This window comes from Delphinapterus leucas, chromosome 19, assembly GCF_059928025.1.
Source record: "Delphinapterus leucas isolate spDelLeu-1000000601 "Yukka" chromosome 19, BTC_Dleu_Yukka2, whole genome shotgun sequence".
Taxonomy (NCBI): domain Eukaryota; kingdom Metazoa; phylum Chordata; class Mammalia; order Artiodactyla; family Monodontidae; genus Delphinapterus; species Delphinapterus leucas.
In genome coordinates, this window is record NC_143147.1 from 14,994,788 (window position 1) to 15,008,597 (window position 13,810).

At 49.7% G+C, this 13,810-nt stretch overlaps 1 protein-coding gene across 1 annotated transcript in view; it reads right to left on the reverse strand.

Moving 5' to 3' along the window:
* Nucleotides 1–13,810, reverse strand: part of LOC149744752 (dynein axonemal heavy chain 2-like) — an 84,901-nt gene that overhangs the window by 15,346 nt on the left and 55,745 nt on the right. Inside the window, 16 exon segments of the mRNA XM_089900418.1 lie at nt 4,097–4,213; nt 4,357–4,526; nt 5,204–5,345; nt 5,516–5,632; nt 5,843–6,053; nt 7,358–7,497; nt 7,609–7,741; nt 9,164–9,303; nt 9,582–9,742; nt 9,989–10,156; nt 10,510–10,659; nt 10,817–10,947; nt 11,076–11,161; nt 11,361–11,549; nt 12,294–12,398; nt 13,586–13,810. Of these exon segments, the coding sequence (XP_089756544.1) occupies nt 4,097–4,213; nt 4,357–4,526; nt 5,204–5,345; nt 5,516–5,632; nt 5,843–6,053; nt 7,358–7,497; nt 7,609–7,741; nt 9,164–9,303; nt 9,582–9,742; nt 9,989–10,156; nt 10,510–10,659; nt 10,817–10,947; nt 11,076–11,161; nt 11,361–11,549; nt 12,294–12,398; nt 13,586–13,810 (2,385 nt within the window).

Sequence of the window (13,810 nt, forward strand, 5' to 3'; positions counted from 1 at the left end):
TAGAATGAACCCAGGAACTGTCGGAGGGAGGAAGAGGGAGTCCATTCAGGAAAAAGGCCCAGGTCCGAGGTCCCACTGAAGATGGGACCTGGGAAGAGCCTTACCTCTTAGAGAAGCCTCCCTCACCTCGACTCATTGCCACCCTGTGGGCTCTGCTGAGGTTGGAATACATCACTCAAATCTTTTTTTTTTTTTTTTTTTCTTTTTGGCCGTGCCGTGCATCTTGTGGTATCTTAGTTCCCGGACCAGGGATTGAACCCGTGCCATTGGCAGTGAAAGCACAGAGTCCTACCCACTGGACCGCCAGGGAACTCCTTATCACTCAAACCCGAAGTCAAGAACTGACTGTGTGGTGACTGTTTTGTAATGTTTAGAAATATCGAATTGCCATGTTGTGCACCTGCAACTAACATAGTGTTGTAGGTTAATTATACTTCAAACAAACAAACATAAAAAAGAAGCCAGATTTGTGATTACCAAAGGCAAAGATAGGGGGTGGGGGAGGGGAATTGGATGAGGCAGTCAAAAGGTACACACTTCCCGTTATAAACTAAGTAAGTATTAGGGATGTAACGAACATGATTAATATAATTACACTACTGTATGTTGTATATGAAAGTTGTTAAGAGAGCAAATCCTGAGTTCTCATCACAAGGAAAAAGGTTTTCTTCTTTTTCTTTTCTTTGCCCCTATATGAGATGATGGATAGTCAGTAAACTTATTGTGATCATCATTTCATGATGTATGTAAGTTAAATCAATGTGCTGTGCACCTTAAACTTATACAGTGCTGCATGTCAATTATATCTCGATAAAACTGGAAGGAAAAAAAAAAAAGAACTGAGGGCTTCCCTGGTGGTGCAGTGGTTGAGAGTCCGCCTGCCGATGCAGGGGACGCGGGTTCGTGCCCCGGTCCGGGAAGATCCCACATGCCGCGGAGCGGCTGGGCCCGTGAGCCATGGCCGCTAGGCCTGCGCGTCCAGAGCCTGTGCTCCGCGGCGGGAGAGGCCACAACAGTGAGAGGCCCGCGTACCGCAAAAAAATAAATAAATAAATAAAAGAACTGAGTCTTTTCCAGGACCCGCTATGTGTGCCTGACTGGTGAACAGTAATCGTGTCTGTGAACACACCGTGTCACCTGTTCTCTTCATGAAGAGGAACGGGGGGCTGGCCTTACACTAAGTGCCTGCCACACGGTGTGCACACGATAAACATTAGTTCTCTTTCCTGCTGCATCCCCACTGGGAGAGGCAGTCTGCAGCCGTGCAAGGAGTGCTCCGATCATTGCCCCACTTTCCTGGGTGATGGCTGTAAGGATAAATGTGGGTTGCAGCACAACGCCGACTGTGTACTAAGCGAGCAGGACCTGGGCTCAGCTATTGAGGTTGACCTCCAAGAACTTGGGAACGGGAAAGGGAGCTCTCCAAGGAATATTTTTTTAAGGCAAAGTGGAGATTCAAAATGTCACCCTTGAGTGACAGGACGGCTTATAGGTCAAGCCTTGGTAGGAATCTGTTGGAAGCCATTAGCATCTAAAGAAAGAAGGTGTCACTCAGTGATCAGCTGGGCCACTTGGAGGCTGGGGACCTACAGGGAAATGGAGGTCCCCTTGCACACGCGTGTTGGGTTATCTGGCAGGCTGTACCGCGTGACCCCTGTCATCAGGTTCACGCGACCACCTCCGTGCGCTGAGGCCATCAGCAACACTCTGACTATAATTCGGCTTCCCATGGAGACTGGTCTCTGGGGAGGCAGCCAGCCCACATGACGGATCTATATTTCATTATTTATTTTGCGTGTGGTGTTGTCTCCACTGTTTTTATTTTTCATGTAAGAAATATATGCACAAGGTTAAAAACCTAAATAATATAACAAAAGGGGTTATAATGAAAAGCAACAGTCCTCTAGCCCACTCTTCCTACTCAGTCCCATCCTTCAGTAGCAAATTATTTTTTAACCATTCCTCTTTTTATGTCTTCTGGTAATTACTTCCATATCTCTGACCGCTACTATACACATATATATATATATATATATATATACATACAGTTTTTAAAATTTTTGCAGTTTTAATCTTTTTTTAATTAAAAATGATTATGAAACATTTCAAAGCTAGAAAAAAAGACTAATATAAGCAATACCTATATACCCATCACCTAGATTTAACAGTTGTTAACATTTTGCTATATTTATTCCATCAACTTGTTTTTTGCCAAAGTATCTTAAATTGCAAACTCATGACATTTCAACCTTAAATACCTCATAAGGCATCTCTTTTTTTAAAAAGGACATAATCATAGCATCATTATCACACCTAACATCATCTTTATCTTTTTTTGAAAATAACTTTTCCCATTTATGTCTTTTTTTTTACACTATTGAAATTTTATTTTATTTTTTTCAAGAAACAGGATTTTATAATAATTTCTTTTGCTGTGTAATACAGTTTTTATATTGTATGATGTTTTCTTCTTTTTTTTAAACGTCTTTATTGAGGTATAATTTTGAATAGTGAGTATGTTTCACATGAATCAACATTCTGAAGGAACGAAAACGTATAGAGTGAAGGGTCCATCTTCCTCCTACTACAGCCCCCAGCCCCCAAGCCCCAGCCTGAGAGAGAACCACTATTGCCAGTTTCTTTTCTTTTCTTTTTTAAATTTATTTTTGGCTGCGCTGGGTCTTCGTTGCTGAACGAGAGCTTTCTCTAGTTGTGGCGAGCGGGGGCTACTCTTCTTTGCGGTGCGCGGACTTCTCTTGTTGCAGAGCACGGGCTCTAGGCGTGCGGGTTTAGCACGCGGCTTGTGGGATCTTCCCGGACCAGGGCTCGAACACATGTCCCCTGCATTGGCAGGCGGATTCTTAACCACTGCGCCACCAGGGAAGCCTCTGAGTGAAAGTCTTTAAGCCAACCCTGTAACATTCTGACCTTGGCAGGTGGCTGCAGCTTTTTCCAGGGGTGAGTGGCTATTTCTATAGAGGCAGGATGTTTGAAGGAGGGCAACTTCTAGGAAACTGGACTTGGGCAGAGGAAATACATAGTCTGCAAGGGTGGCCTTAATTAAGAGTATTGCAGTGGGCTTCCCTTGGTGGTCCAGTGGTTAAGACTCCGCACTTCCACTGCAGGGGGCACAGGTTCAAACCCGGGTCAGGGAACTAAGATCCTGCAAGCTGCGTGGCACGGCCATTTAAAAAAAGAAAAATGATGGTCTAGCTATCTACTGGCATAACATGCGGCGGTAAAAAGAAAGCAAGAACTCTTTATACACTGATACAGAACAATCTTCGATATATAAGTCAGTAATATAGGAGGGTGCAGAACACTGTAAGTAATGTAAGAAAAAAAAAGAAAAGAAATTTTGCCGAAACAATAATTTGTAATATGGGTTGCTTTCAAGGGAGCAGAGCTGGTGGCTAGAGAGTAGAAGGTGGGAGAGAGAATTCTTACTGGATATGCTTTTGTACTTTTTAAATTTCAAACCATGTGGATGTATTTATATTACCTATCAAATCAATGATAGAAAATTAAACGATAGACTGAAAGCATTTTGAACTCTTGATAATAACATATTCTGCCTGGTTAGGGAGTTACTTGTGCATATATCTTGTAGGAAATCACCTTCTGGATTGTCTAGCCCACTCACAGGAAATACCCCTCTCTACCTCCAGACGACCCCATCCCCTCCCCAGGCTCCAAAGCCCTCACATTCCTCCAGGTCCAAGCAGCCGTGTGACACCTTTGTCCCATCCCCCCGGCAAAGACACATTTGCCACCCGGATTTCATCGGCTACTGTCTCAGGGTCCCTCTCCAAAGGGCCCCCAACGAAGGATGGCAGACACTGCCGGCTCCCCGGTCAGTCTTGGGAGGGGCTCCTTGGGGACAGTGCCCCTGTGCGTTTGTAACCCTCTCAGTCAGCTTAGCTTTCTGAGCCAGAGGCAGGCTTGTCTAAACAAGGCACAGACGGGGAGGCAGACAGGACTGTAAGGGAGAGGGGAGTAGAATTTGACAGGGAAAATTACACAGTCAGGAAGCATCCCTCAGAAATCTGGGAGAGGGACCACCTCGGAAAACGGAAAACGCGGGTGTGAGGCTCACCTCACGCAGCTTCTCCTGGGCCTCGGCCAGGGCCGCTTGCTTCTCCTGAAGCTGGGCCAACGCAGTGTTCATGCGGATCCGCTTGGGCTCCACCACCCGGTACAGCCGCCCATACAGCTGCGGGGAGACAGCAGGCACCCTCTTACCCGCCACCCACTCACCCACTCACCCGCCCGTGATCCTTCCTTCCCACTTGGGTCTTCCATCCCCCCTCCTCCTGGGCCGGCCTCACCGCCCCCTCCGCGCTGGCCACCGCTTACCTCCATGGCGCGAACCCACATGCAGAGGGACTTGGCAGCCAGCGACACGCGGCCGATGATGTCAGGCTGGAAGTCCGGCTGGGCGCAGTAGGCCCCGATCTTCTTCAGGACCTTATCTGAGATATTGTCCTTATCAAAGTTGATCAGTGACTTGATGAAGTTCTGTTCCCCTGCGGGATGAAGGTATGGGGCCTCAGCCAGAGGGCCCAACCCCCCTCGTCATCCAGGCCACATGCTTCCTGGGCTCAGTTCCCAAGGCCAGCATATCTGCCCTCATCCCGAGCTCCTTCCGCTGACCTTGCTCCCTTCTCTAGACCCTCGAAGCTCCCAGGGCCTCCAGGACCTCCGCAGCCTCGACTCCCATCACTTACCTTCAACACTCTCAGCCCGACTGCCCCACACACCACTCTTTCTATATACTCTGCACCTTCTTCTAGGGCAGGGGCCACCAGACTACAGCTTACAGGCTACGTCCTACCACCAGAACTCAGAGCAGGAAAACTATCACAGGAATAAAACAGAAAGACTCTTTATATCCATTTTCTGATTCTTGTGTTTTTGGAGGATGGGCGAGCGAAGCCATTCCTGTCCTTGGATTCTGGGATATATTCCTATAGATTTATGAAATTTTTTTTTTTTGCTTAAATTAAGATGAGACATCTTCTGTAACTTACAACCAAAGAAACTTGACTGACATTTATGGCTTCTCTTCCTTACTAGGCTCTGTGCTTTGAGGGTTGGTACAATGCATCCTTCATCTCTGTCTCTCCGAGTGCCTGACACCCAGCACTTGATTAGGGAATGCTGGGTGGACTCACGCTAATTACCTTCCGGATCCCGGGCTTACCTAGCTGCCTCTTGGCCTCTGCCCAGGTGGGCTCGTTGCCCCGGAGAATCATGACTGCCTGCAACACCATCTCCACTTGGGCAGGGGGCCGTCCGTAAGACTTGATCTCTCCTATATCCTTCTTGTTCAAAGACTCCAGGGCCTGGGAAAAGGGATTAACTTGGGGACAAGAGTCAACTCAGGTGGTAAGACAGCTTCCTTTATGGAGACAGGACCCAGCTGAAGTTCCCCTCTTCTTCCCTACTTCCCCAGGGACTTTGAGAACAAAGAAGGCCGGCCCCACCCCCTTCCTGAGCCCTCCCACCCCGATACCCGCATGGCCTCTTCCAGGGCTGGCAATGCCTCTTCTAGATCCTTCTGGGCATTGTCAGCCAGTGCCTGGCACTTAACTTCCTCAATCGCAATCTTCTCACTGTTGGCTGTGACAGCCTACGGATGAAAAGAAAACGAGGGTTTTGACTTCACCTTGAGCAAAAGTGGCGGTGACGGTGCTGGCGGTAAGAGAAAGAGAAAGCTAGAGAAAACACGAGGAGTGGAACTCCCATTCCCTGCCCTGTAACCAGTGGAGACTGGGAAGCCCCTGCCCGGTGGGCGCGGGGAGTAGAGGGCACGAGGGGCAGGGGAAGGGGGCGGGGGCACCTTCTGCTGCTCATCCGCTTCCCGCTTCTGCTGCACGATGATGACCAGGTACTCCTCGCACTGTTTCTGGAACTCAGCCACCTTTTTCTTGGCATCCTCCAGCTCCAAAGACATCACTTCCACCTTTTCCCTAGTTTCATCGATCTTAAACAACCCCGTCCGCAGCTTATTGGCTTGGTCCAGCAGCTCCTGCTGCTTCTCTGCCAGCAAGCTAGGGGACAGAGTAGGATCGGTGCCTCAGGAGCCGGGGCACCCAGAAAGGAGAGGCCCATTTAGTCTCTTCCTTCCCAGAGCGGCTCTGGGCCCTGTCTTCCTGCCCGTTGCCACCAACACCATCCTGGTCAGATTTTTATCATTTCCTGCCTGGATCGTTGCCAACAGCCTCCCAGCCGGTCTTCCTGCTTCCAGACTCTCGTGCCTCTGATTTATTCTACACACCGCTGTCAGAATCAGCTTGCTTGCTACTGTTTTCATCACACCACTTCCCTACTTGAGACTCTTCCCCGCTGTGCAGGAGACAGGGGGGCTGCAGTGAACCAGAAAACACAAACTTCTTCTCTCAAGGGGGTGGCCATCTCTGCGCTCCAACCTGTTTTTCTCCATTTGAGAATGAATGTGGGCTCAGTATTGCCACAATTTCTGACGCTTCAAGACAGACTGGAAATCTGGAGTTTTCTAAGGCTCCCCAAGTTTTAAATGTTGGCAACTCACTCAAAAATGAGTTTTAACATTGTACAGCCAAAGAAAAATGTCTATGCAAGATTGTTTTCTGGATTAAGTAATAATATGCATGTAGAGAGCTTAATGCAGTGACTGGGAAATCCTAAACAGGATGTTAGCCTGTGTACCCAGGGAAGGCAAGGACTTTATTTTGTTAACTGGCATATATATTACAAGCATCTAAAAGAGTGCCTGGCACAGAGTAGGTGCTCAAAAATATATTTTAAATGAATGAATTAATATTGGCTATCATTATTATTACAAATGGCTTTTTCTTCACCTTTGAAATACTAAATCCAATAAATGAGTTGTTTTTTTTTTACCTTACTCTTATATCCTTCAAAGCAAATTATTGTGTTGTGCACATAAAAACTCAGTCAGTACAACTTAATGAATGAATATACAATTCTTGGGAATGGTGGAAAGTCTAGAAGATGTTAAAGGCAGAGAGAAGAGGACCTACATTGTCATATATACCCATAATATAATGTCACAGCTGTATTGTGGTTGGGAAGAGAGACATCATTCTAGAAGATAAGGACAGAGAGGTGTATAAAGTGGTCACAGCCAGAGGGCCCCTGAGATGGCCATGTCCCCTGGAAACCCCATCTCTCTGTTTAACTTCCTGGACAGAATCAAGGTCTCTGGCATCTCTGCCATCCCACCTCAACATCCCAGTCCTCAAGCGGGTCCCCTTGGCCAGCTCCTGGATATTTTCCCTGACTTCATTTCACCAAGCACCCTCGAAAGACACCAAGCTCCCTGGCCCTCTGTGCCCCCTACTCTTCATCATACTTTTTATATCCAGATACAAGTTCCAGGTAGTTGGTGGGTGTGACGTAGTTGTGTCTTCGAAGTTCCAGCAGCATCTTCTGGGAATACTGAGCCACTGACCAGTGCATGGTGACGAAGATCTGGGCCACCTTCCTGTGGATCTGAGGCCAATTCATAGAGGATGTGAGACAGAGCAAGAGTAAAGGCAGACAGAGAACAGAAATGGGCGGGAGGTGCAGGGGGGTGAGGAGAGGTGGGGAGGAGGGCCTCACGTTCTCCTGGGTCCCCAGGTCTGCTCCCACCAGATACTTCTCAGCCACCTCCAGCAGGGCCTCGCGGGGCCACTCTGAGAACCAGTTGATGGTTGTGCAGTTCACCAGGGCTGGGTACTGGCGGATCCAGTTCCTGGCGCGGGTTTCGAGAGGCAGTTAAGCCCAATCGCAGACTCAGCCTCCAGCGAGGGGCTTCGTCACAGCCCCACCCACTCCCCAGGAACCTAAAAGCCCCACCCCCGTGCTCCTGTATCTCCTTGTCCAGGTTTTGCTCCCCTCAGAGCTGATTCAGTGCAGGATTTAGAAACAGGTTCTGCGGTCAGAAAGACCCGATTCCACACCAACTAGGTGTGGATCTCGGGGCAAGTGATGTAATCTTTTGAACGTCATTTTCCTTAGCTCTAATATGGGAATAACAAAACATACTAACTAGAGTTGTTAGGGGATTCAGTGGGGTGACGCGTGTAAAATGCTTAGCACAGAGCCTGGTACATGGTAAATATGCCATAAACCAAAAAGATTAAAAGATAAACAAAATGGTAACCCAAACTGCCTCTCTGCACAAGTTCTCTGTCGTCCTATTTTCCAATGCCTTTGAAAATCTAGTCATACCCAGAATGGATCAAATGTGGTGTATACACACGATGGAATATTATTCAGCCTTAAAGAGGCAGGAGATTCTGACACCTGCTACAACATGGATGAACCTTGGGACGTTATGCTAAGTGAAATAAGTCAGTCACAAAAAGACAAATAATGTATGATTCCACCTCTACGTGGTATCTAGAGTGGTCACTCACAGAGGCAGAAAGTAGAAGGCTGGTTGCCAGGGCCTGGGGGTGGTGGGGGAAATGGGCAGTTGGCCAGTGGGTATAGAGTTACAGTTTTGCACAATGAGAATGTTCCAGAAATCTGTTGCACAACAGTGTGAATATACTTAACACTGCTGAGCTGTATACTTAAAACTGGTTAGAGACTTCCCTTGTGGCGTGGTGGGTAAGACTCTGTGCTCCCAATGCAGGGGGCCCAGGTTCACTCCCTGGTCAGGGAACTAGATCCTGCACGCATGCCGTAACTAAGAAGGCTGCATGCCGCAACTAAAGATCCCATGTGCCACAACTGAGACCTGGCAACCAAGATAAATAAATAAACATTTTTTTTTAATTTAAGAACTTCTCTTTAGCAAAAACAAAAAACCCCAAAAAGCTTAAAGAAAGTGAGGAAACAAGCCACAAACCTGAAAAAAATATGGCTAAAACGATTAAATTTTATGTGTGCTTTTAACCACAATTAAAAATTTTAAAACAAAACATAAAAACCACCTCCATCTTCCGGAAAAATAAAGAAATCTGATACACCAGAAGGCTCCCATGTAAGCAGCAGGAACTTGCTGAAAGAAACACAGGCTACAGCCAGGAGGCGGGGTGTACAGGGCTGGAGAGGCCAGCGCTATTCCTGAGTCTCGCCGGAAGAAGGCACAGAGGCCAGAACCGGGGAGGAGGACCCCGCGATGAGTGGGGGCCTCGAGGGAGAAGAAGGCTGTAACAAGAGTCACCTGAAGGGGTCGCCCACGGGGCTGAGGCAGAGGATGATGTGCAGGTTGTTCCGCACGCGCTCGGTGAAGTAGGCGAAGAGGCTGTCCGAGGACTCGGACACCTGCTCGGCGCGGGCCTGCTCTATGATGTGCGTCTGGATCTGCGTGGAAGCCGCAGTCAGAGGGTTGAGGTTCCAAGGGCAGAACCCAGGGCTGGAGGGAGGAGGGAGCAGCAGGTGGCGCTGGGCTCACAGGGTGTGGGCTTTAAAGCAGCTCGGCCCACTAGCGTCCCGCGAGGGAGGATGGCAAAAGAGGAAGCACCACCTAATGGGGGGCTGGAGGGAGGGGGTGCTACGGCAGCATCCTCTGGGATTAGGTGAGAAGGGGTTAGTTAGGAAGGCCAAAGAACCAACTGGTAGTGGGTGTGGAAGGATCGCACCTCTTCAAATTCATCCACCTTATAGAGATTGGGGACCTCGCCTGAGCTGAGGATGTTGTTAATGTCCTCTAGGAATGATTCGTCAGCAACCTGGGTGTCCACAAAAAGGAAGGACGTGGCCTTGAGCTCTACCCCAGCCTGGCGATACAGACGCTTGATATCTGGGCCAGAGGAGACAGAAACACTCTTCAGATTCAGCATCCTGTCCCTCCTTCTCCTTCTGAGATTCAGGAGCCCTCCCCCAGCTGGCAACACATACATGACACCGTCCTGTACCCCACCCGGGCCTGGCGCGGCTCCCTACCCGGCTTCCATCCCTCCTCTCACTTGTCATCACAGGAAGTTCAGGCATCTGATCTTTCACTCCCAGCCCCAAACCCTCTTCCATCTCAGAAATCCAGAGTTACCGTCTCGGAATTCCTGCTTTCGATAATGTTTGGTGACCTCAATCTGGAAGGTGATGTACTCGCAGATGGCTGAGGCCAAGCGGGCCAGACTCTGGCGTCCGCTGCCCCCAATGCCCACCAAGAGCATGTTGCCCCGAGGCTGTCCAATGACCCGCACAATCCGTGTGACTGGAGGGTAGGGGGTAGGGGGTGGGGGTAATGAGTTGGTTGAACAACCTCAGGGGACCTCCAGGCCCTAGGCTGGGGACTGGGACGACTAAAACTGCAGTAGAGGAACCAGGCAGCGTGGCAAGAGGTTGGTGTCTGAAGCACTGGTAGCAATTCAACTCTCAACCTCCACCATCTCTGTTAAACACCATCATCAAGGAAAACCCCACCCATGGCCACAAGCACATCTGGGGTTAGGGAGGAAGGCAACTTCTGAGACTTGATTTGGGAGCAACCTGGGAAGAGATCCCTATTTCCTTGGAATATCCCATAACTGGGATGCTGGAGAAGGGATGGGAGCAGGAGGTGCTCACTGTGTTCAATGGCCTCTCGGAAGAGCACCAGCTGCATTGGCACGACGGCGGGTGACAGGTTGTACTCATTTAGCGCCGTCTCCATGGCTGTCCTCAGGACCGTCAGATCCGTCAGGTCTTCATACACCTTGGGCTCCCGCAGGAAGTCCCCTAGGTCGTGGGAAGAGGGGGGCAGATCTCAAATGCCTGGTCCTCCCCAGGCTTCCCCAAAGGGCCCTACACGTCCATGGGACTTGGTGCCCCGCCTCCCCTTCTAACCCATCTCCTAAGAGTCTCCAGCCTAGAGGGGCCACAGCTCCCAGCTCACCAAAGATGGGAGAACGTTTGTTGGGACAAAGGTTATGAAATGTGAGGTCAAAGAAGGAGCCGAGTTTGTCACTTATGATGCCCACGAAGGCTTCCATGTCTGCTGTGTCAACTAGTCGGTCAGAGAAGACTCTGTTGGGAGGGAGCTGGGGTGAGATCTGGGAATGAAGAGGAGCGTGGTCTTGGGGAAGGGACAGGCGGGTGGGGGGTGGAGGCTTGGGCTTGGGAAGGCCTGGACCTGGCAGGCACAGCTACCTCACCTGAAACATTCATGGATCCAGAGTCGTGTGATGCTGAACTTGGTATCGTGAAAGTCCTTGCTGGCTCTCAGCATGCCCTGGAACACCTAGGGAAGGGGCGTGGCTAGTGGGATGGAGGGAGGGAAGAGAGTCCCTCCAGAAGTTTTAGAGAAAGCAGCATTCCCGGATGGGGGTGGTTTGGGGTGTGTGGGATGCTACTGAGCTCCAAGGCTTACTTTGAGGAGAGGAGAATGCCTCCAGGGAGGCTGTGCTGGGCCAAAGGGACAAGGTCTGACAGAGTTTCACCTTGGAGATGTCTCGAAGGTTGAAGAGGTAGTGGATCTTGGCAGGCGTGGGCAGGAAGCGCTGTACCACAGTGTTGTACACATCCAAGGTGGCCTTGGTCACCACATCCCCAGTGGGCTTCACCTCTTCCTCAAAGTCCTGGAGCTTCTGATTGATCATGGTGCCGAATATCCGGATGATCTGCGACTCCTAGAAACAGGCTCTCAGACTCAACATTGCAGGCTCATGACCTTTCACCCAAGGCGGGGACTAGGGTCAGGGGAGAAAAGCACTTGTCTTGGGGGCAGAATTTAAGGGGGGCACAAAAAACCCTCAGAAATCAAGAGAAATAATGCTTTAGTGTAGTATTTAAAAATCAAGATTAATGGAAACTGTCCACGATGAACGAATACGAACATTTTAAATAAAGACGGGATCCGTATTGCTGGTTTTTCCTTTTGCCTCAGGCTCTCATGAGGCTCAGCACGGTACTATACTGATCTTGTACTTATTTAAAATTTTGGCGTCTTGTTCATTGTGAATTTTTGGCATAAATTTTTTTTAACGTTACATGAAAATATTATTTATCTTGACTTCTGAGGGCTTTGGGTGCCCCTGAGTGCCTCCCTCGCCTCACCCTAGCCCTGGGCCGCTCCCAGCTCTCTGCTTTGGAGGCTCTACCTTCCTTGTCTGTTTGGTCCCCACTCTCTGCCCACTGGGACTGGTAGGCTTCACATGCCAGAGCCAGGCTACACTTTCACTCTGCAGCTCTCCTAGCTCAGCAGAAGCAAGGCTCCTGCAGAGAGCGGTCTCCCCTCCACGTATCATAGCTCCCTGAGTGCAACTCAGCCCTGGGGGTCCTTGGGCCCCTCTGTGATCTGCCCCGTCGTTCTCTGAGCCACAGATGGCTTTGCCTTCTACAGTCCCCTCCCCCAGCCCTCAGGATGCCCTCACCGTAGGGAAGGTCATGTTGATGATGTTGAAGCGACTCTGCAGCCTTGGGGAGATGACGGTCCGTCCACCCCCGGAAGGGCCCATGGCAGCCATCAAGAACATGTCCTAGAGAGCAAAGACCAGATGGGGTGGGGGGTGGGGGTGGGGGGTGGAGACAGGTGAGAGGACGGGAAGAGAGGGAGCATGGAAATAGGGAGGATGTGAGAGGAGCCATGAGGAAGAGAGGAGATGGAGGGACAAACGGGAAGAGGGAAGACAGGGACAGAAAGAGCAGGAAGAAACACGGAGTAGTAGGGGCAGGGAAAGGTGAGGGGAAGGAAGGGATTTGGGACATTTTTACAGAATTACTAAAGTAATGTATTTGTTCTTATTTCATCATTATAATCCATGTTCCCAAATTGGAAAATAGAAGAGAGTCAAAAAAACAACATTTGGGCTTCCCTGGTGGCGCAGTGGTTGAGAGTCCGCCTGCCGATGCAGGGGACACGGGTTCGTGCCCCGGTCCGGGAAGATCCCACATGCCGCGGAGCGGCTGGGCCCGTGAGCCATGGCCGCTGAGCCTGCGCATCCGGAGCCTGTGCTCCGAAACGGGAGAGGCCACAGCAGTGAGAGGCCCGCGTACCAGAAAAAAAAAAAACAAAAAAACAACATTTGATTACATCTTCTAGACTTTCTCTTCTTTTCTATTTTAAATATATATATATATATATATATATATATATATACATGTATCTGTGTATGTATGTGCATGTTTTTTCTCAGAAACATATGAATATATTATTAGGTGAGTTTCGGACCCCAAGGGCCAGATAGATGAGTGCCCCAGATATCAGGCTGGAATGGCTGCCCATTGATTCAGGAAAAAGAAACAAGACATTCAGAATCCCATGGGAGAAAAGCCAGGACTGAAGGGAGATGCCTGGATTCTGGGTGGGGAGCGGAGGTGGTTACTGAAACAGTGGGAGGTGGAGAGGCCTGGAGACGGGGTTATGGGCAGCTCTGGTTGGCATCAGCGTTGCCATGGGAGCAAGGTATAAGAGGCCTGGGAAAGGAGTGGAAGTTGGAGGACAGGCTCCCTTGGTCAGGAAGCACAGGACAGTCAGTGAGGAGGGTTACTAACAGGAATTGATAACCTAGGAGCCAGATGTCTGGGTCCTGAGAAAGGCAGGACACTCGTGTGCGGGGAGGAACATAGGCTTACAGGATTCTATCCTGGGGTCCCAGAGGAGCGGGGACTGAACCCATCATGGGCGGGAACGGAGGCCTGAAGGACAAATTTTCGGGATGCTTACTCGAATGTACTTGATGGTCTGCTTCGTTCGATCATACCAGAAGCCATAGTCAATCCAGAGGCGAATCAGCTCCAGGGGGGGCTGGGACCCAAACGTGTCCTTAGCTGGCATATTTAGGTCATCCATGAAGGTGATCATGCTTTTGCCTCCAAATGGCACATAGACACCCTTGGTTCGCTTCTCCACCCTGCTCTCAATGATGCTCTGCACATTATTGGATGTGGT